Source organism: Dermacentor silvarum, chromosome 7, assembly GCF_013339745.2.
Source record: "Dermacentor silvarum isolate Dsil-2018 chromosome 7, BIME_Dsil_1.4, whole genome shotgun sequence".
Lineage (NCBI taxonomy): Eukaryota > Metazoa > Arthropoda > Arachnida > Ixodida > Ixodidae > Dermacentor > Dermacentor silvarum.
The window spans coordinates 177,842,997-177,863,753 of record NC_051160.1 but is presented as its reverse complement, the minus strand read 5'-3'; the positions used below and the strand labels follow the sequence as shown (position 1 = coordinate 177,863,753).

General features: G+C 48.3%; 1 protein-coding gene across 1 annotated transcript in view; it reads right to left on the bottom strand.

The window, feature by feature from the left end:
• Positions 1 to 2,006: 2,006 nt before the first annotated feature.
• The window catches only part of LOC119458723 (syntaxin-5), a 77,866-nt gene continuing 59,115 nt past the window's right edge, over positions 2,007 to 20,757 (bottom strand). Inside the window, exons 7-8 of the mRNA XM_037720583.2 lie at positions 4,409 to 4,530; positions 2,007 to 2,278 (exon numbers count right to left, since the gene is read on the bottom strand). Of these exons, the coding sequence (XP_037576511.1) occupies positions 2,119 to 2,278; positions 4,409 to 4,530 (282 nt within the window). The 3' untranslated portion in view covers positions 2,007 to 2,118. The remainder of the gene's footprint in view (positions 2,279 to 4,408; positions 4,531 to 20,757) is intronic.

Below are 20,757 nucleotides of genomic sequence, written 5' to 3'. Positions count from 1 at the left end.
CTTGAGTATGCGTGCACGATATGGGACCCTTATCAGGACAACCTTAAATACATCCTAGAGCGCGTACAAAACCGAGCGGCACGCTTTATGACTGGGAACTATCGCAGATCTAGTAGCGTCACAGAAATGAAAATTGAAGCTGACAAGCCCATATTGAGGTCCAAAGGCAGAAAACATTTATTTCTTGCAAAACATAGTTACAGTCGAATCGCGTTAATTCTTGCAAAACATAGTTACAGTCGAATCGCGTTAATTCGAACTGACGCTGTGGTCCCGTCATAGCTATGTGTATTCCAATGGGGGAGAACGCTCGGTAATTAGAACGCGAAAGCATTTGCGACGGTTAATTCGAACATAACCGTGCACCGACAATGCTCTCAGCAGCACGCCAAATCACGTGGAGGCGCCTCCAACTGGCAATGCTCCGACACCGCAATAAAGCAAAAGCTTAGGAGAGACCCCTCACTGCCGCGCGGAGAAATAAAAAAGAAAGAAAAAAATTACCGCGGCGAAAATTTCCTCTCTCAAATCGTAAGGTCGCCGTTTCAGCGTCGCGCCGGAACACGCGGGTACGCACCGACGTCTCAGCCAACGCAGCGGCTGCGGTGCAAAGGGAAGCAACAAGGAGGTGCAGTCCAGCCAACAAAACTGCCCACGCCGGCCAACGCTCGCTTCAACGGCAGAAAACGAAATTTAGGGGAGCGGGTTAAGCTGGCGCCGAGTCGGCGGGCGCGCACGAAGAGTTGAAGGTGAGGGAGCTACGAGGGAGTCGAAAGGGAGGGCGAGGGGAGCCACCGAAGCGACGGGGTTGCCGAGGCCAAATGCGCTTCCCTGCCGCCCCCCTCCCTCACCTTCGACACGGTCTCCGCGCGCGCATCGCCAGGCCGGCGCGGCCCGCTTCCTGAAGTTTCGTTCACTGCTGTTATCGGGATGCGAGAGACAGAGAGAGATTGTGGTTGTGAAGAGGAAGAGGCGCTATCGGGATGCGAGCATTGCCTGGCGTGAGCATTTCCGTGGCCCTTGCTCGCTATGTGCTTGCGCGCCATGATATTTCACAACTCGCACCGTTCGTACGTAGCGCTATGGTGCACAAATACGTCAAAAATAAGTCCTTTTTTAATTTTCAGGCCCCTTCAAGTTCGAATTATCGAGATTTGACTGTATTTTCTGCTGGTGCGTCACACCCTTGGACAGGAACTCCTTTTGCACACATTGCAGTTTGTGAGCAAGGGGTTTGTACGTTACAACACAGCCCTTGGCTCGAGCGTGCACATTGAGCGAGTTACTGATAGATTGTGTTTAAGAGAAAGCGAAGGAACATCCCCGAATAAAATTTTGAAAAGGAATACTTAGTGAAGATAACCTGTCAAGGGGTGCAGAGGACGCATTGAAAGAGCCAGACCAGCTCGTTCTATTTACTGTATTTGTGCAAGGTTAATAAAAGTAGGGAGGAAAGTAACGTTAAAATAATAGATGACTTTTTAGTAAGTTCTCGATTACTTTCGTGGGACAATAATTAGCAACGGTAATCAATTAGATTTTTCAATGAAGTAATTGTACCTGCTTACTTTTTTTTATGTAACGTGTACAAGTCTGGCTCTAAGTTGCATAAAGCTGCCAGTAGTCGTGTGCAGCACACCATGTCTTGGAAGTCGAAACGGTACGATTCAGAGTAGGCATACGTGTTTTTCACAGCACGGGGCAGCTTAGGAATGATGTGACCTCACCGAGCCATCACAGTGAGCCTTTTTGTTGGGACACGCTCGCAGTAATGCACCTGCTTTTCACTTGGCGTCCGCACAAAATATGCTCAAACATCACTGCCAAAGACTCGTGGCGAATCTGAATGAGCAATTGTAGCTTCACTAAAAGTGAGGGAAGAAATAGATTTCTGAGAGCGTGGCAAGGGCTCACCACTACCGCATCACTGAGAGGAAGCAAGATGCGACAAATTCCTCCTCGCCAATAAAAAAGTCGGTACACAAGAACTGATCAAGCTAACCACAGGACTTACAAATAAAAGTTTATTGTCTATTTTTATACATGTTATTATTCTCTGTATTTGTGATGTTCCTGGAAAGTTGAGGCTGCTTGACTGAGCACTTCCTGCATCTTGTTTCACGCAACAAAGATAACAAAGATGATGAAGAACACAATGAGCACGGCAAACACCTTGATCATGAGCCACCGGTTAGAGGTCACCGACTGGAAGTAGCGCAGGATCTCCGAGTGTGCAGCCTCCACATTTAGCGATGTGTCCTCCACATTGGCATCGATCCTGAAACATTACCAGGCCTCAGTGTGTCAACTACTGAACACACAAAGCTGCTAAGAATGGAACCAACATGGTGCATCATCAATTTGTCAAAGCAGAAACAACAAAGCTTTTTGTAGGTGCTCTATAATATATTGGGTAGTATTTCTTTAAAACAGTTTTGTTTTGGAGCATGTTGTATTTTGTTACAAAGGCTAGCAGCTGCACAGTGCATGTTTTAGGAGGTTTTATAGCTCATGCTGACTACTTTTCTACATTAGAGTGCATTTAAACTAATTTGGGGTGTTTGTTCGGCTTGTGCGAATATTGATTTTTTGGTTCAAAGTGAACTCAAAGTGAATATTAATTATTTTCAAATAATTTTGAAGCAAATAGTTTGAATAGTCGTGGGATTTGCATAAAATGAGGACACAAGTGCCAGATGTGAACAAATCTAAAAGAAATTTGTTTACTTGCGAAAAAGGGAACAGGTCTGTTTATTTTCAAAGTGTCGTTATTCAGGTATTTAAAATTTTAGAAAATGCAAGTTCAACATTTCGCAGAACACCAGCAGCATAGAAAACTTGTTTACAGGCTCTTCCTCACGCACACATTCCAGTAAATTTAGCAACGTCATTTAAAATTAGCGTGTTGGAGCAGACTTCCAGGTGTGCTGCAGGGCAGCTCCATTGGCGCAGCATTTTCACTCCTGCACATCATGGAAAGAAACCTGGCTGATTTTTGTCTGCGACTTGCTCGCTTACTGCAATATCCCGAGCAAGCAGCCCCCTCTTGGCGAAAAGATAATCCAAGAAAGGATAGGGGGGGGGGGGGGTGCCCTTGCTCGGTCGCGGACAGAAATTCACGGGCTGTCGGCCCCGGAGCCGGCTGCCAGCGAGCTAGGCCTAGTGATCCCAGTGATCGCAAGCACGCCTGGCTAGCTCGTTCGCTTCCGTTGGTTTCGATAAACTCAAACGTATTGCAACTTAAGCGCAACATAAGTGTGTACATGTTGTGCTGACCAACATAGGAGCTTTATTACTAGCTGCATTCGGTCCTTTCGCAAACAGCCACCAGTCTGATTTGATGGCCCAGCAAGCTAGGCCTGCCAGCTCCTAGACATCGGTGGCTGTCAATAGATCCGACACAGCGGACGTGGCCTTCCGGAAAAAAGTCTATGCTGCTTGCATAGTTGTGTTTATATTGGCATCCTGTGTTGAAAACGAAAGGGCTGTGCAAACACGTTTGTTTTCGCTTTTTTTGCAAAGTTACGCAGTATTACGAGCGTCCATACAGGGGCGCCAGTTCTGGGTGGAGCTACGCGCCGTTCGCTCATTCGTACTATGTGTCCCGAATCGCCGCATGCGGCAAGTCGGACTGACACGTCGTACGACTGATCGCACGACACGCAAGATCGCACCATGTGTCTTGCGGTTAGTTGACATGTGACACTACGCACCGTTTGACAAAATCGCCTACTCAGGGGAGATATGCCTATGGCGATGGCTGTGCAGATACCTGGCTATGAACTATCGGGCCTCGGCAGATGGAATTTAGTGAGAACGAAATTTATTGTTTCTGCCGAAACAATAAATTTCGTTCTCACTAAATTGCATCATTTTGTGTAATTTAATACGCAATTTCGTAAAATGTTTACAAAAACAAGCTATAGCCAAGTGTTCCAGTGAAAATGCATGAAGCAGTGAACAGGGTGAAGAAAGGGGAGGGGCGTTTGCACGGGTAGGGGCGCCTGCTCGGGATTTTACGGTATGTCTGTGGGGTGTCTCTATACGTTGGACCATTTGCCAGTCTTGCATTATTTGCGTTACTGCCAGCCTCTGCCTCCCCATTCTTACTTCCTTCAGGATGAAAATTTGAACGTATTCTGTCTTTAACGCTTACGGCTATATTTGCTAAATGTTTGCTTCTGATTTCACCTTTTCTGGCATTATTTCTGAAAACGATAATATGCACCACATGGTGAACTTATTGCTAAGTCTCTGTTCCTTCTGCAATAATGCATCAATCAATACCGGTCTCGTGTTCCATTAGTGCTGGCGGAGACCGACATCACAAAGACAGTTCAGCTCACTGAGCAAACATTTGTGGCACATGCTTGACCCATGGCGAGTGTTGAGTGCGTGTAGCACACACCTTTGCACCATCTCCTCTTGCTCCTTGACCATGTGTGCCAGCTGCTGGAAGATGGAGCCCAGCTCCACAATGGTGCTCTCAATGCTTGCCATGGTGTCAGCCCGGCTTTGGATGTATGCATCCTGTGCAACAGCAATACTCAGTTACAACAACAATATGAGCCAGCCATGGTTCAAAAAGGATGCCCACTGCCAAACAAAAAGTCAACCATGCATACACTCAAGAGAAAGTGGTTAAGGCATCGCAGTTATTGTTCATGACCGTATTTGCCTGCGTATAGACAAAACTTTTGCGTCTCAAATTTTCATCAGTGTGTCTTGCACAATGGTGAAACTTATACATAAAACCACGCATCCTGGTTTTTTCACGAGTACAAAAAATTGGACAGTACCCATCCCACGATGGCTGTCGGCAGTAATGCATTTGCCACTGAATTAAAATATCGACACAATGCATTGCCACCATCAAAACGAGTTATGTATGAGGTGTGTAGTACAGCGGGACTCCTCTTTCACGCTTCCCTAAAAACGTTGTGCACCATCGAGCGGTGCCGCCGCGAAGCCGGCAACGTGGCCTCCAAAACGCTGACGCAGCACCATCTAGTGGCACTGCCTGCTGGACGCACACTCTGTGGAACATAGTTTCATCAATGAGTGAATTCATGATCGCTAAAGTGTTGCAGTGAAAGACGTTCATTGAAAAATGGCACAGCCTGCTAAACTTTAGGCAGCTGTCCTTGAAGAACTCATGTGACGGCGGTTCAATTCCGCCCAGCATCGGAGTCGTGGCACATTCCCTGTTGCCCAAGTTGGAGGTTCATTGAAGACCAGCACAGACAGAGTGCTCCGAGTCGGCATCAAAGAGCTTCACTGAACCTACCCAGCCTCGCATCGTCTACAGGAGTTCATTCAGTTGTGGCACAAGTTTATACCTTGCTACACAGTAGGATCATCATGATGCGAATCTCTTGGGACAGTGTAAAAGATTCATGTCACCCGAAATTCGTATCACCCCCCCCCCCCCCAAAAAAAAAACATTACATCTGGGCATTGCTGACTTGACGAAATCTTAATTTTCTTAATAAATTTTTTCTATAATCCTAAGACATTCCTTTATCTCATAGTGAAACATTCCCAAGAAATATGAAGCAGTTGAAAAAAATTCACTTTTTTAGTGCATTGTCTTGGAAATTTACAAGAAAATCTGGCTTTCTACCGATGATTGCACCGCCATCTTGGTATCGCCGTAGACACGAGATCGGTGCGTCATAGTAAAGAAAAAGCCAGTGCGAAAAGGGATACTTAGCGTCGTGGTTCACTGCTGCAGTCATGTGGCATGCAGAAAGCTCTCCTATTGGCTGACGCAGATTTGAATAATTGGTGTGCTTGTTTTGCGCAGATTTTGGGAGCAGCGAGCTGCACATGTTCCATAGATGATATTTCACGATCTGCCTGGTTATCTCAAGTTTCTTTTGTTGTTGCATACTAGCTCTTGCCTGATGGTGACGAAGAAATGTTTGCACAAGATAAGAAAATATGTTTACTTTTATTTGTATCGGTGAACCTACTTCGCATCGTGCGATCCGACGGGTGCAAAGGTAGAAACGTTTTGAATTGTCATTGGGAGCCGAAGACGACGGAAGGCACGGAATGCACAGATAAGCTTACCCATGAAGTGAATGCGACCGATATTGTGGACTTGTCAAAGCGGGGCTGCATGCGATTGCCGGCTCCCGATAAAATTGCAAGGCGGTCTGAAAACGGCCGACAAGCTGCACAATGCTGCTAAAGAAACGCAAGCATTACATAGAAAGGTACAGAAAATGTAAACCAGGCTTTGAAAATTTGCAAATTTGCAAAGGTCAAATTTGCAAGACAGAAATCTGTTCCATTTTCCCTACGCTATAAAACACTGCACATCGGCTCGAAATGCTATCTATTCAATGAAACGTCAAAAACACTGCAAGAAATCCAGTAGCAACCATATCGGCATCAGGCAGTTATCACCAGTTTTCACCGTAGACCAAAAGCTAACCTTTCTTTCTCCGTAATCTTCACTAACATTCGAAGTTTCATACCCGAACGTGATCACCTGCCTCATCTTGTGAAGTCTTCAGATAGCAATACTAACCGAAACATGGCTATCAAGTGATGTTGCCGACGCAGAAGTACTCGCCGATTTACCGAATTTCAATGTTTATCGGAAAGACTGCAAAGGCACTTGCGGGGGTGGTGTTCTCATTGCAGCCAGCAAACAATTACCATGTTCTGTAATTAACTTTGACTCCGACTTAGAAATTTTATGGGTATTATGTCAAGCTTTACCACAATCTATATTATTGGATGTTTGCTATAGGCCCCCATATAACAATCCTAACTTTTCTCGCGCACTGAATACTATTCTAAACCAGCTTACCTTGACATATCCTAAAGCCGATCTCGTTCTCTTTGGAGATTTCAATTTTCCTGGTATTAATTGGAGCGAAGAAACTGCAACGGCTAACTCAACTGAAGCTAGAGATTTTATCGATGTTTGCCTTAACCTAACTCAACCAACACGTGTCACTTGCGATTCGTCTAACATTTTGGATTTAATACTGACACCCGATAGCCTGTCTTCGATTCACTATCTCCAAGAAATTAGTGACCATAAAGTAATTCATGTAGATTTCAGTTTTTGCCCTACTGCCAACCCCTCGCATAAGAAAACAATAACCTTATACGATAAGGGTAATTATGACGCCATAAATAATGAACTTTGCACCTTTCTGCCAACATATGAGGCCAATTTTCCCCATCGTTCTGTTCAGGAAAACTGGCTTACTTTTAAGCAGAAGCTAACCGAGCTAATACACATGTTCATCCCTAAAACTACTATTCGTGTAAACAGCCAAAAACCATGGTTTAACAAAACTTTGCACCGCCTAGATAACAAGAAAAAACGTTTATTCCGGAATGCAAAACTTAAAGGGGGCGCCCAAAACTGGGAAAAGTATTATGCAGCTGAAAAAGCTTATCTCACAAAAATCCGTAACGCCAAATTCGCTTTCTTTAACAACGATTTGCCAAATATGTTAGCTAATAACCCCCGCAAGTTTTGGCAGATAATTAATCCCCAAGCAGTAGCTTCTACCACTCTTACTAACGACTCTGGAGAGGTTATTTCGGACGCTGAATGTCCCGGTGCTTTTAACAAGGCCTTTTCATCTGTCTTCACTAAGGAAGTAGACATTTCCTTACCTACGTTTTCATGTTGTGTCACATCTTTCATGCCTGAAATCAGCTTTTCTGTTGATGGTATCTCATCCCTCATCGAAAAGATCAAGTTGTCATCGGCATCTGGACTAGACGAAATTAACGCGAAACTCCTGAAAAATATAGGGCACGTTGCTTCGGCTTATTTTGTTTTAATATTTTCGCAATCTCTTTCTACAGGTATCATTCCAGATGACTGGAAAGTGGGAAAGGTCGTTCCCATCTTCAAATCCGGTAACAAAAACTCACCTCTGAACTACCGACCAATCTCCCTGACCGGCATACCTTGCAAACTCATGGAACACGTCATTTACTCTTACATCATGAATTTCCTCGACTCTCAAAACTTCTTTCACCATTCTCAACATGGGTTTCATAGGGGTCTCTCTTGCGAAACCCAGCTTGCCATCTATGTTCATGACCTTCATGCTAACCTTGATGTTAATGTGCAAACCGACTCCTTATTTCTTGACTTCGCGAAAGCATTTGATGAAGTACCCTATAAACGCCTAATTTTAAAATTATCCTTCTTAAACTCGCACCCAAATGTACTAAATTGGATAAAAGAATTTTTGACTAACCGTTCACAAGTAGTGTTTACAAATAACAAATTATCCAGCCCACTACCAGTGTCATCAGGGGTGCCTCAAGGCTCTGTCCTCGGTCCTCTTCTGTTCCCAATATACATTAACGACCTACCTTTGCACGTATTTTCTAATATCCGCATGTTTGCTGACGACTGCGTCATTTACCGAACCGTTACTAGCCCATCTGACCATACGATCCTACAACAAGATCTCGATCACATAGTAAAATGGTGTGATGACTGGCTAATGTCCCTAAACCCTACTAAATGCAAACTCATTTCCTTCACTCGTCGTCAATTTCCCTTTCACTTCACTTATACCATAGCTAACGTCCCCGTTGAATCAGTAACCACTTACAAATACCTTGGAGTCACCTTATCTAACAAAATGTCCTGGAACACGCACATTGCTAATGTCACGTCATCTGCTAACAGAACTTTGGGCTTCTTGAAACGTCATTTGCGTAACTCTCCCAGTCACGTTAAACTACTTGCTTACAAATCATTAGTCAGGGCTAAGTTAGAGTACGCATCTCCCATCTGGAACCCACCCGAAGTAGGTCTCACTAATACCCTAGAATCCGTTCAAAACCGTGCTGCTAGATTCATTCATGCTTCGTATTCATATGAAATCAGTGCTTCTTTTCTCAAAGCCGAGTGTAACTTATCACCTTTGTCTTGTCGCCGACGCATTACAACCCTCTCTCTATTTCACAAGTTCTTTCACTCCCCACTCAATTGCCCTCCTTACATTATCCCTGCAGATCACATATCTCATCGCACTGGTCATGCAGTACAAGTTTCTCGCCCACGTGCGCGTACTAAAACATTTTCTGCTTCATTTTTTCCCAGAGCAGCAAAAGACTGGAACGGCCTTTCTCGCAACATCGCCACTAACACCTGCCCATCAAGCTTCATGCATAGCTTATCAGATGTATCATCACTTCGGTGTAAAAAAAAAAAAAGAAAACCCACCCCTTATGTAATACCCCCTCCGGGGTCTTTAAGGAAATGAACATGAAATGAAATGAAAGGAACCAACAAAAAGCCAGATTGAAGAAAAAGTTCCACAACCATGCAAAATTTGGGAATCGAACCCACGACCTCTCGGTCCGCGACGATAGATCGCCGAGCGTTTAACCCATTGCGCCACAAACGCATTTGCAGAGAGCTACACAGACGCGCCTTATATATCTAACTCTCCTCCGTGTACCCGCGCTCTTGCTCGGGGCGGTGCCGCCGCCTACGAGCAGAAAAGAGAAGTACTGCATTATGACACTAACGCGCACCGACAGTGAACGCTTCGGTGGTCTCAGCTCTACGACGCCTCGATGCCAGCATTCGAAGGGACGCTGGCATCAAGAAGCACTACCAACGCCACCTAGGTGGCGTTGGTAGTGGCGTTCACCGTACTCAGCACAGCGGAGCGCGGCCTCCGCAATTAGCTCTGAAAATGTTTCTGAAGTTGATCGCGGAGGCTGCAATTACGACGCGCTGTACGCGCTGATTTGACTCGGTGACGATTCAGTTATGTGCTTTGTCTTGCGCGTTGTATTAGTGTGTCATTTTTTGACACATGCACACGCACACACACACACACATGTGCGCACATGCACACACGCAGGAGCAGAGAGAGCACCTCCTCGTGACGCAAGCCGACGAGGAGGTGCCGGGCCGGCGGTAGCACCAGGTACTGGCCGTCGTCAGTCCGGCAGAGCGGCTGCGCCAATGCGTCGGTTGCAATCCCGTTGATAGGGCGACCCATGTCTCTCTGCCCCACGAAGCGCTCGGTTGTTCGTGTCATCCGCCACGGCCCGAAAAGCGGTTTGCAGCATCCGAACTTTAGCACGTTGTAAGCTAATTCTATCCATATCCATCGACTTGGGCCGGTATTTTTGAAAAAATTGTGTCATCGTGAAACTTATATCAGGCATGATCGTATCACCGAGATTCTGTTGTACTCAGTGACCCAGGTTGGTTGGATGGTTGGTTTCGAACCCTGTCCCCTCGGAACAGCAGCCCGATGCACTACCCAGTGACAAAGGTAGGCACGGGAAAACTATTAGAGACAAACATGCATAGCCCCCTGAAAGTCCGTGACGTACCCTAAGAATGCTAACCCTAATGCCAAACACGATATCACTTCCGGAATATATCTTGGTGCATTGTCTTCCTCAACAGGGCTACCAACCACAATACTTGATTTGAGAGACACCGGGCAACATACCTTATTGCAAAGTTCTACTCCCTCTCACTGCCAACACCACCACAACTTATGCCTTACTCACAGCACGGTAGTTGCGGCTACCTAGTTATATTAAAAATGTTTGATGTGAACCACAAATGATCGCACATAGTGCATGCAGCTCCAAATGTGCCCTCATTGAAATGATTGGTGAAGTACAGCCGCCCAAATCTTTAGCTAGCGTGCGCGAACGGTGAATTTCTGTGCGCCAGCACTTTAAATTAGGAACAAACTTACAAATGACTCTGCTATCTTCATGAGCTTTATGAGCATAGTCAGATAGCATAGTCATTTGTAAGTTTGTTCCTAATTTAAGGTGCTGGCGCACAGAAATTCGCCGCTCCGAAGTATCGGCGTAGAAGTTTCTCCGCGAGCCCCGGCGGCGTACTGGAGTCCAAACCCAGACTCTTTGGCCGGGATGGTAGACGACGCATCGATGGTGTTGATTGTAACGTCGGGCATCTCGGTCTTGCTGGCTAGTTATGCGGATGCGCGTGAGCTGTCTTGCTTCTTCAGCGCACGCTGTAAAATCTGCGGCGTAAGTCTCAGAATCGCTGGAATCATGAGGCAGCATAGCATCCAGCATTGTAGTCACTTCTCAACCGTGGAGGAGACTGAATGGTGTTATTCTTGTTGTTTCTTGCAGAGCCGTATTATAAGCAAACGTGATGTAGGGTAATATTTGGTCCCTGTTCTTGTGGTCCACATCAACATACATGCACAGCATGTCTGCAAGAGTCTTGTTGAGGCGTTCCGTAAGGTTATTGCTTTGCGGGTGATAGGCTGTCGTCCTTCTATGTGCCATGCCACTGAGCGTTAGTACAGTTCGCAAAAGTTCAGCCGTGAACGTGGTTCCCCTGTCGGTTACGATGACCACTGGAGCACCGTGCCTCAGGACGACGTTTTCAATGAAGAACTGTGTGGCCTCGGCTGCTGTGCTGCTCGGAAGTGCCTTGGTTTCTGCATATCGCGTGAGGTAGTCTGTCGCAACTACGATCCACTTATTTCCGGCGGCAGATATTGGGAATGGGCCCAAAAGGTCTATCCCAATTTGTGCAAATGGCGTTTCCGGCACTGGAACAGGATGCAATAGTTCGGCAGGTTTCGCAGGTGGCACTTTTCGTCGTTGGCAGTCAAGGCACGTTCGAACGTAGTGCTTCACCTGTGCTGCGAGCCGTGGCCAGTAGTACTTCTCTTTGATCCGCACTAATGTTCTTGTGTACCCTAGGTGACCTGAGGTAGCTTCATCGTGGCAGGCCTGCAATATTTAATTGCGGAGAGTTTTAGAGACGACTAGTAGATATCTGTTCCCTGTTGAAGAGAAGTTCTTTCTAAAAAGAACACTGTTGCGTATGCAGAATGACGACAGGTCCCTTGAGAACAATCCAGGCTTGTTTGTGGTGCGGCCTTCTAAAAAATCAATTAGAGAAGCCAGCTCCTGGTCCTCTTGTTGTTGTTGAGAGATGGTGGCCGCATCAACAACTCCTAAAAAGCCTGTGGATTCGTCATCAACTCCGCCTGATGACTCGATTGGCGATCTAGAAAGGCAGTCAGCATCTATTTGCTGCCTACCCGATTTATAGGCCACTGTCATGTCGTACTCTTGAAGCCGTAGGCTCCAGCGTGCCAAACGTGCAGATGGAGCTTTCATGTTGGTCAACCAACAGAGAGAATGGTGGTCACTTATGACTTGAAATGGGCGGCCGTATATGTACGGGCGGAACTTGGTAACTGCCCATACTACAGCCAAGCATTCCTTCTCTGTGGTGGAGTAGTTCGATTCGGCACGTGACAGTGTTCTACTCGCGTAAGCGATGACTCGCTCGGTGCCGTCTTGCCGCTGAACAAGGACGGCGCCTAGACCCACGTTGCTGGCATCGGTGTGGATCATTGTGGGCGCATCCACGTCAAAGTGGGCAAGAACAGGTGGAGTTTGTAGACGGTGCTGCAACTCATTAAATGCCACCTCCTGCTCCTCGCCCCACACAAACGCGACATCTTCTCTGGTTAGGCAGATGAGCGGTGAGGCGATGCGTGCAAAACCCGCAATAAATCGCCGGTAATATGCGCATAGGCCCAGGAAGCGTCTGACTGCCTTCTTCTCCGTAGGCCTTGAAAACTTTGCAACAGCTGCGATTTTCTCAGGATCAGGTCTGACACCTGTGTGGCTTACAACGTGGCCCAAAAACTGCAGTTCTTCATAGCCAAAGTGACAATTTTCAGGTTTTAAAGTAAGCCCAGCGGACCGCATGGCTTGAAGAACTAACCGTAGCCGTCTGAAATGTTCATCAAATGTGGCAGAATAAACAATCACATCGTCTAGGTACACTAAGCAAGTCTTCCACTTAAGGTCTGAGAGAACAGTATCCATTAGCCTTTGAAACGTGGCTGGGGCAGAGCACAAACCAAAAGGGAGAACTTTGAATTCATAGAGCCCATCAGGCGTCACAAAAGCAGTCTTTTCGCGATCCCACTCATCGACCTCTATTTGCCAGTATCCACTTTTTAAGTCCATCGACGAGAAGTACCATGCATGCCGTAGCCTGTCGAGGGAATCGTCGATGCGTGGTAAGGGATACACGTCTTTTTTCCTAATCCGATTGAGCTTTCGATAATCGATACAAAACCGCAGGCTACCATCCTTCTTTACGAGTACCACGGGCGACGCCCAAGGACTTTTTGATGGCTGTATGACATCATCTTCTAGCATTTTCTTGACTTGCTGCTGTATTGCTTCACGCTCTTTCTCAGCCACGCGATACGGATGCTGCCGGATGGGTATTGCTGTTTCCTCCATAATAATACGGTGTTTCGTCAGTGGTGTTTGACGCACTCGGGACGTTGTAGAAAAGCAGTCCTTAAAATGGTCAAGCAGTTCCCTGAAACTTTGTTTCTGTTGCGGCGCTAAACCTGGGTCAGCGTCGACGACAGGTGCATGTGGCATTGTATCGGTGGTTGATTCCTCTTTTACAGCAAAGCAGTATTGAACGTGGTCAATTTCGTCAAAGTATGCCACAGTGGTGCCTTTACTGATGTGCCGGCGTTCATTGGTAAAATGTCAGTAGTACCTCTGTGCGACCACTGATTAGGCTGACGATACCCCGAGCGATGGCAACACCTTGATGGAACAGAAGTGCAGTTAATTGTTCGGCTACACTGTCCTTGTCAAACTGTTCTCCGCAACTGACGGAGACAAGACTGCATGATAATGGTGGTATGCAGACGTCGTCGTCGGCGACATGTAACGATGTCCGTTGGCGCTCTTCGTCGTGGCTCGTGTCTGTACTATTTGATAAAGTTATCTCGCCATCCTGTATGTTAACCACGGCACCGTACTCCCGCAAGAAATCCATTCCAAGGATGAGTGATCTGCAGCACTCTTTTAAAATCATAAAAGAGGTGACAAAAGCTGTATATCCTATCTGGAGTTGTGCAGTACATTTCCCTGTAGGTGTCATTATCTGGCCCCCGGCATTTCGAATATGAGGGCCCGTCCATTGCGTTTTGACTTTCTTAAGCCGGTCTGCCAACTGCTCACTCATTATCGAAAAGTCTGCGCCAGTATCAACTAAAGCTGTCACATCGTGTCCATCAATCATTATTCAGTAGGTCGGCACTCACAAATTCGTCGGTGTTCCGTTTCTCCGGATTGCTCTGCTCGTTTCTCGGTAATAATGGGGGATTTTCGGCGGTTCGACGACTTGCAACCTTCCCCCCGGAGGTCGCTGATTTTAGTTTCCCCGCCGTGGGCTTGGAGAGCGGCCTCCTACCACGTTGGCGAAACTGCGACGGTTCGGCGAAGAATAGCATAACGGAGACGGCGAGCGCGACCGGAGATTAGCTGAGCTGCCTTGTTCCCGAGCGATACCATCGTCGAAGCATGGATGCCTCTCTGGAAACTGTCGCGGAGTAGCAGGTGACATTTCCTGGATGCCACCCTGGTGATGAGGGCAAAAACGATAAATATGTCCTGGTTCGCCACAGTGAAAACACAATGGTCGGCGATCAGCAGTGTGCCATACGTCGGTCCTGCGAAGCTGGGGTCGCCTGAAATGCTCTCTCTGTATCCAGGCAGCAATAGGTGGGCGCTGGTGGTACTGCTGTATTGGCACGGTAGAAAGCGGGCGACGGACAGCGTCTGCGTAGCTATAGGTGCGTGGCTCGAAGCGCGGCTCGGGACACGGTTCAGGGAGTGGGTCAGGAGATGCAAATGCTTGCCGGATTTCTTGGCGGACAACTTCAGCGACCGAAGCAACAGTAAACTCCTTCGGTGTCGCAGTTTGCTTCGCAATCTCCTCGCACACAATGTCTCTGATCAGTTGACGCAGCGAGGTCTCGTCGGTCACTGCCAGGACTGCGGCTCCTGCAGGTGTATCGTTAGTCAGGCGTTCGTATTGCCGGCAACGCTGCTGGAGCGCCCGCTCAATTGCTGTGGCTTCCTTAATAAATTCTTCCCCTGTTGGAGGCAGGTTGCGCACGAGACAAGCAAATAGCTGTTCTTTGACGCCGCGCATGAGATGGCTCAGCTTCTTTGAATCAGGCATGTTGGGATCCGCTCGGCGAAACAAACGAGACATGTCCTCGGCAAACATGGAAACACTTTCGTTGGGTTTCTGAATGCGCAACTCGAGAAGGCGTTGTGCATTATCTCGGCGATCAGTGCTTCCGAAGGTATCAATTAGCTGACGGCAAAATTCGTCCCACGTTGTCAAATGTGCCTCGTGGTTTTGAAACCACGTCCTTGCGCTGCCATCAAGAGCGAAGTACACATTGGAAAGCTTCAGGTCCGGACGCCACTCATTGACCTTAGCTACGCCTTTGTACTGGTCCAGCCAGTCTTCGGCGTCTTCATACGTGTCACCGCAGAAGCTTGTGGGGACTAGATTGTTTTGAACAGTCACCTGTGTTGTACTTGCAAGCGCCATTTCCTGAGTCGGTGCGGTCACTGACAAACTTCCTTGCAAGAGACCGAATTCCGGGCACAGACCTTGCAGGCGGCGGCTTGCGTGGTGCACAGGTGTCTCAACACGTAGATGATATCTTGAAGGGCTGGATGCAGGGCTACTCGCAGGAGTCGTCCCAATCATTAGGCGAGGATGCGATACCCAGCACCTCCACCAATGTCACGGCTCACTGGAGACAAGAGCGAAGAGCGGTATTTATTTGAGATAATTAGGACAAAGCGCTCAGTCCAAACTTCTTCTTCTCTAGCACCTCGCTTGCACGCTCGAGGTCATCGTCTTCGTCGTCAGCGTGGTTGGACACAGATATCGTCGCGGCAATATGCTAAATATATCAGTGCTGAAAATTTGTAAGAAGCACCACTGCCTTGACAGAGCCCTTGCAACCCAAAAGCATGGAGGCATATGCCATACAGATACAGAGCACTACTATTGCAGGAGCATTCTCTGGCGAGAGGATGTATTAAGAATTTGTTGGGCTCAAAACATGTAACACAATGTCACTGAACAAATCTAGAACTGCTTTGGTGTCAAAAAACGGTTCTTCACCAAGAAACATATATGCAGGATGGAGAGGGAAGTGCTGGCGGTATGCTAGAGGAAAGCGTGTCTTTCTCTCAGCTTCTGCTTCCCAACACTCAAAGAGGGGATGGAGGATGGTCAGCCCCTCACATTTAGTACAGGGTGGAGGTTCATTACCAGTCAGCAGAAAATTGTGGGTGCCATACGTGTGTCCCATCCTGAGTCGACAGAATGGGACTTCAGTTCATTGTTTTTTTGTTGTTGGGGGCCACAAACCTAACTGGGCTTAATTACGTGTAGCTTATTATTTGTTTCAGCGTTCCACCAGCGTTGCCAGTGGCGTATCAGTTTCTTCAGAAGGAAAGTCTTCAGATCTTTGGCAGAGACAGCAGCGGTAGGATTATTAGCTTGTGATGCAATTGATGTGGCAATATGGTCTGTTAGCACATTTCCCTCGATGCCAGGTACCCAGAATATAATGACATGCCGATTAGACATATGCACTCTTCACAGAACGGAATTTAGCTTACTAAGTGCAGGATTTTTATGTTTACGGAGTGGCATTAGGGCTTTTAGGATGTTTAGGGAGTGTACAGTCTTGACTCGACAAGTGCTAGCCGTCTACTGTTGAGTAAATAACATCTTTTTGGTGGAGGTTGCGGGCTCTATTCCACCCGGCCCCAAACACCGGTTCTTGGTATGTGCACAGCCCGCGTCCTCGTCCAGTTTTACGATGCCCCAACATCCGAGCACTTAGGCATCTTCAGAACTTATGATCGTACACGATGACGTTTTTTCTGGAAGGGCCTTTATCATTCCGTTCGCCGCTATGTAACAACTTTAGACCTGTGTCAGCCCGTCGCAAGAAACCTGCAGCTCAACCAGCTGGTCTCCTTCAGCCAATTGACGTTCCAACCGAGCCGTTTTATTGCGTGGGCCTGTACTTGCTCGGTCACTTTCCAATTTCCATGTAAGGCAACAAATGGATTGCAGTTGCTACAGATTATACCACGCAATATGCAATTACTAGAGCGTTGCCAACCGGCTGCACCACAGACGTAGCCGACTTCCTACTGTACGACGTCATCCTCCAACATGGTGCTCCACGTCACCTACTCACAGATCGCGGTCGCTGCTTCCTGTGTCGTGTGGTTGATGATCTACTTCGATCATGTGCTACTCATCACAACTTCACCACCTTATATCACCCTCAAACCACTGGACTCACTGAACGTCTCAACCATATACTGACCGACATGCTTCCCATGTACGTTTCCGATGACCACCACAACTGGGACGTTGCCCATCCGTTCGTCACATTTGCATACAACTCATCGCGTTATGAAACTGCCGTCTACTCCCCTTCTATCTTCTCTTTGGACGCCATCCCTTATTACTCTTTTACACCTCTCTCCCTTCTGATCCGGCCTCCATGCCCACAACTTCCTATGTGCAAGATGCCATCATGCATGCGCTCGGCTTTCGTCATCGCAGACCACACAAAAGTCGAATGTACGCCTCAATCCTTATGAGATGATTCATTGTGAATCAACCTTCTCGAATACCACACTGATACCAGTCGACCAATTTGTTTGTTTTGTAAAGGGTTTATTAGAGATCGGAGCAGCGCAGCATCGACAGTCAAACGAGACCGCTTTCAAGCACGAGCGCCGTTGCGAGCAAAAGCGCTGGACCCACTAGCGTCTGGCAGACTAGAGATGGACCCACTAGCGTCTCTCTTCGCTACAATTACCCCGGGAGTGATAAGGGAGCCGTCCGGCGACCTACCAGCTCGTCAGGATGACAGGATCGTAGTATGGCTTGAGGCGGTCGACGTGGACAATGTCTCGGCCACGACGGCGCTGGTCCGAAGACGGTTGAACTGGCTCGATAACAAAATTCACGGGAGATGCGCGTTCGACGACGCGGTAAGGGCCTTCATATTTCGGGAGTAGTTTCGATGAGAGGCCAGGGGTGGTAAACGGGACAGAGAGCCACACAAGCGCGCCAGGAAGCAAGGCGACCTCGGAGGTGGAGTCGCCGCGAGTGTTCTTCTGGCGCTCTTGGTCGTTAGAAGTAAAGGCACGTGCGAGGTCACGGCATTCTTCAGCATGCCGTGCTGTGGCAGAAATAGGTAAGCCCTCGGATGCATCCGGCCGGTAAGGTAATATTGTGTCGATGGTATGCGACGGGTGCCGACCGTATAGTAAGAAAAAGGGCGAAAAGCCAGTGGTGCTCTGAGTAGCGGTGTTGTACGCGTAGGTGACAAAGGGCAGAATGGCGTCCCAGTTCGTGTGGTCGGAGGCGACGTACATTGAAAACATGTCGCCGAGCGTGCGGTTGAAGCGTTCTGTGAGGCCATTGGTTTGTGGGTGGTACGCCGGAGTTGTGCGATGAATCACGTGGCACTCGTTAAGAATGGCTTCAACCACTTCCGAAAGGAACACACGTCCGCGATCATTGAGCAATTCCTGGGGTGGACCATGCCACAGGATGAATCGGCGAAGCAGGAATGAGACAACATCGCGCGCTGTAGCTGCTGGAAGAGCGGCGGTTTCGGCGTATCGTGTGAGGTGATCTACTGCCACAATAGCCCAGCGGTTACCAGCCGACGTCAAGGGAAGTGGCCCATACAAATCAATTCCAACGCGCCCGAACGGCCGGGTAGGGCAGGGTAGAGGCTGCAGACCAGCCGGCGGGGGCTGGGGTGAAGATTTCCGGCGCTGGCAGTCGGGGCAGGAGCGAACGAACTGTTGAACGTACTTGTACATTCCTCGCCAGTAGTAGCGCTGTCGAAGGCGCTGGTAGGTTTTGAAAACTCCCGAGTGTGCGCACTGTGGATCGGTGTGAAAGGATGCACAGATTTCGGAGCGCAGACTGCGAGGAACTACTAACAACCACTGGCGGTCGTCTGCGGCATAACTGCGTCGTTGAAGCAGGTTGTCGCGAACCGCGAAATGGCGAGCCTGACGACGCAACGTACGAGTGGTTGACTATGGTGATGGGTCAGCAAGCAAGTCTATAATCGAAGCAATCCACGGGTCCTTGCGCTGCTCAGAAGCGATAGTCTCAAGGTCGATTGTAGAAACAGCTAGCTGGGATAGTGAGCAGCAGGCATTGTCGTCAGGCAAGGGAGAGCGTGATAGGGCGTCGGCATCGGAATGTTGGCGTCCGTTGCGGTACAGCACGCGGATATCGTAGTCCTGCAGGCAAAGTGCCCAGCGGGCAAGACGACCGGAAGGATCCTTCAACGATGACAGCCAACATAGTGCATGGTGGTCAGTGACATCAAATGGGCGGCCATACAAATAAGGCCGGAACTTAGTAAGAGCCCAGATGATCACCAGACATTCTTTTTCCGTGACAGTGTAATTGGTCTCGGCTTTCGTAAGGGTGCGACTGGCATAGGCCACGACATATTCAGGAAAGCCAGGCTTGCGCTGCGCAAGGACAGCGCCGAGGCCAACACCGCTGGCATCTGTGTGTACTTCTGTAGGGGCCGTCGGGTCATAGTGGCGCAAAATTGGGGGAGTCGTCAGCAAACGACGGAGATTTGCGAACGCTTCCTCGCACTCTGAAGACCACGAATGAAGGGGTCCGTTGCATCCAAGGAGCTTCGTCAGAGGTGATATGATGGCGGCGACATTTTGAATGAAGCGTCGGAAGTAAGAACATAAACCTACGAAACTTCGCAGTTCTTTGATGGACGTAGGTTTAGGGAATTCGGCGACGGCACGAAGCTTGGCTGGATCGGGGAGAATTCCATCCTTGGAAGCAACGTAACCCAGTATCGTCAGCTGCCGCGCTGCAAATCGGCACTACTTTAAATTCAGTTGTAGGCCGGCGTTTCTCAAACACGTCAAAACACGCCAGAGGCGTTGAAGGTGCGTGGAGAAGTCCGGAGCAAAAACAACGACGTCATCAAGGTAGCACAAGCACGTGTGCCATTTTAAGCCGCACAGAACGGTATCCATCATGCGCTCAAAAGTTGCTGGCGCATTACAAAGTCCAAACGGCATGACGTTAAATTCGTACAAGCCATCGGGCGTGACAAAGGCTGTCTTCGGTCGATCGTCATCTGCCATAGGTACTTGCCAATACCCTGAGCGCAGATCGAGAGATGAAAAAAATTCTGCTCCTTGTAGGCTGTCAATAGCGTCGTCGATTCGCGGAAGCGGGTAAACGTCCTTACGAGTGATATTGTTGAGGCGCCGATAGTCCACACAGAACCCTACAGAACCGTCTTTCTTCGTAACAAGGACGACGGGAGATGCCCATGGACTGTGGGAAGGTCGGATCACTTCCCGGCGGAGCATATCGGCCACTTGTTCATTAATCACGCGACGTTCTGTAGCCGATACACGATATGGTCGTTGTCGCAATGGTCGTTGTCGATATGGTCGTTGGGAGCCAGTATTGATGTGGTGCGTAACAGTTGACGTCCGGGCCAGGAAAGGTTGCCCGACGTCGAAAGAAGCATGAAATTCTTGTAGGAGGCACAGAAGCTGTGATCGCTGGCCTGGTGTAAGGTCATCGGCAACAGAAGAATCGAACACATCTATAGGCAATGGGCCAGACGTAGAAATCGAGCCGAGCGTACTGTAACGGGCACAGTATGAGTCTTCGGGAACGTCCGTAATTTGTACGTCTGCGATAGCTTCGACACTGCCCAGACATTCTCCGTGGAGTAGCAACACAGGGTATGAGAACGGGTTACAAATAAATATAGCACTAGAGCCCTGTGTAATGTTCACCGTCGCAAAAGGCAGCAGGAAACCTTT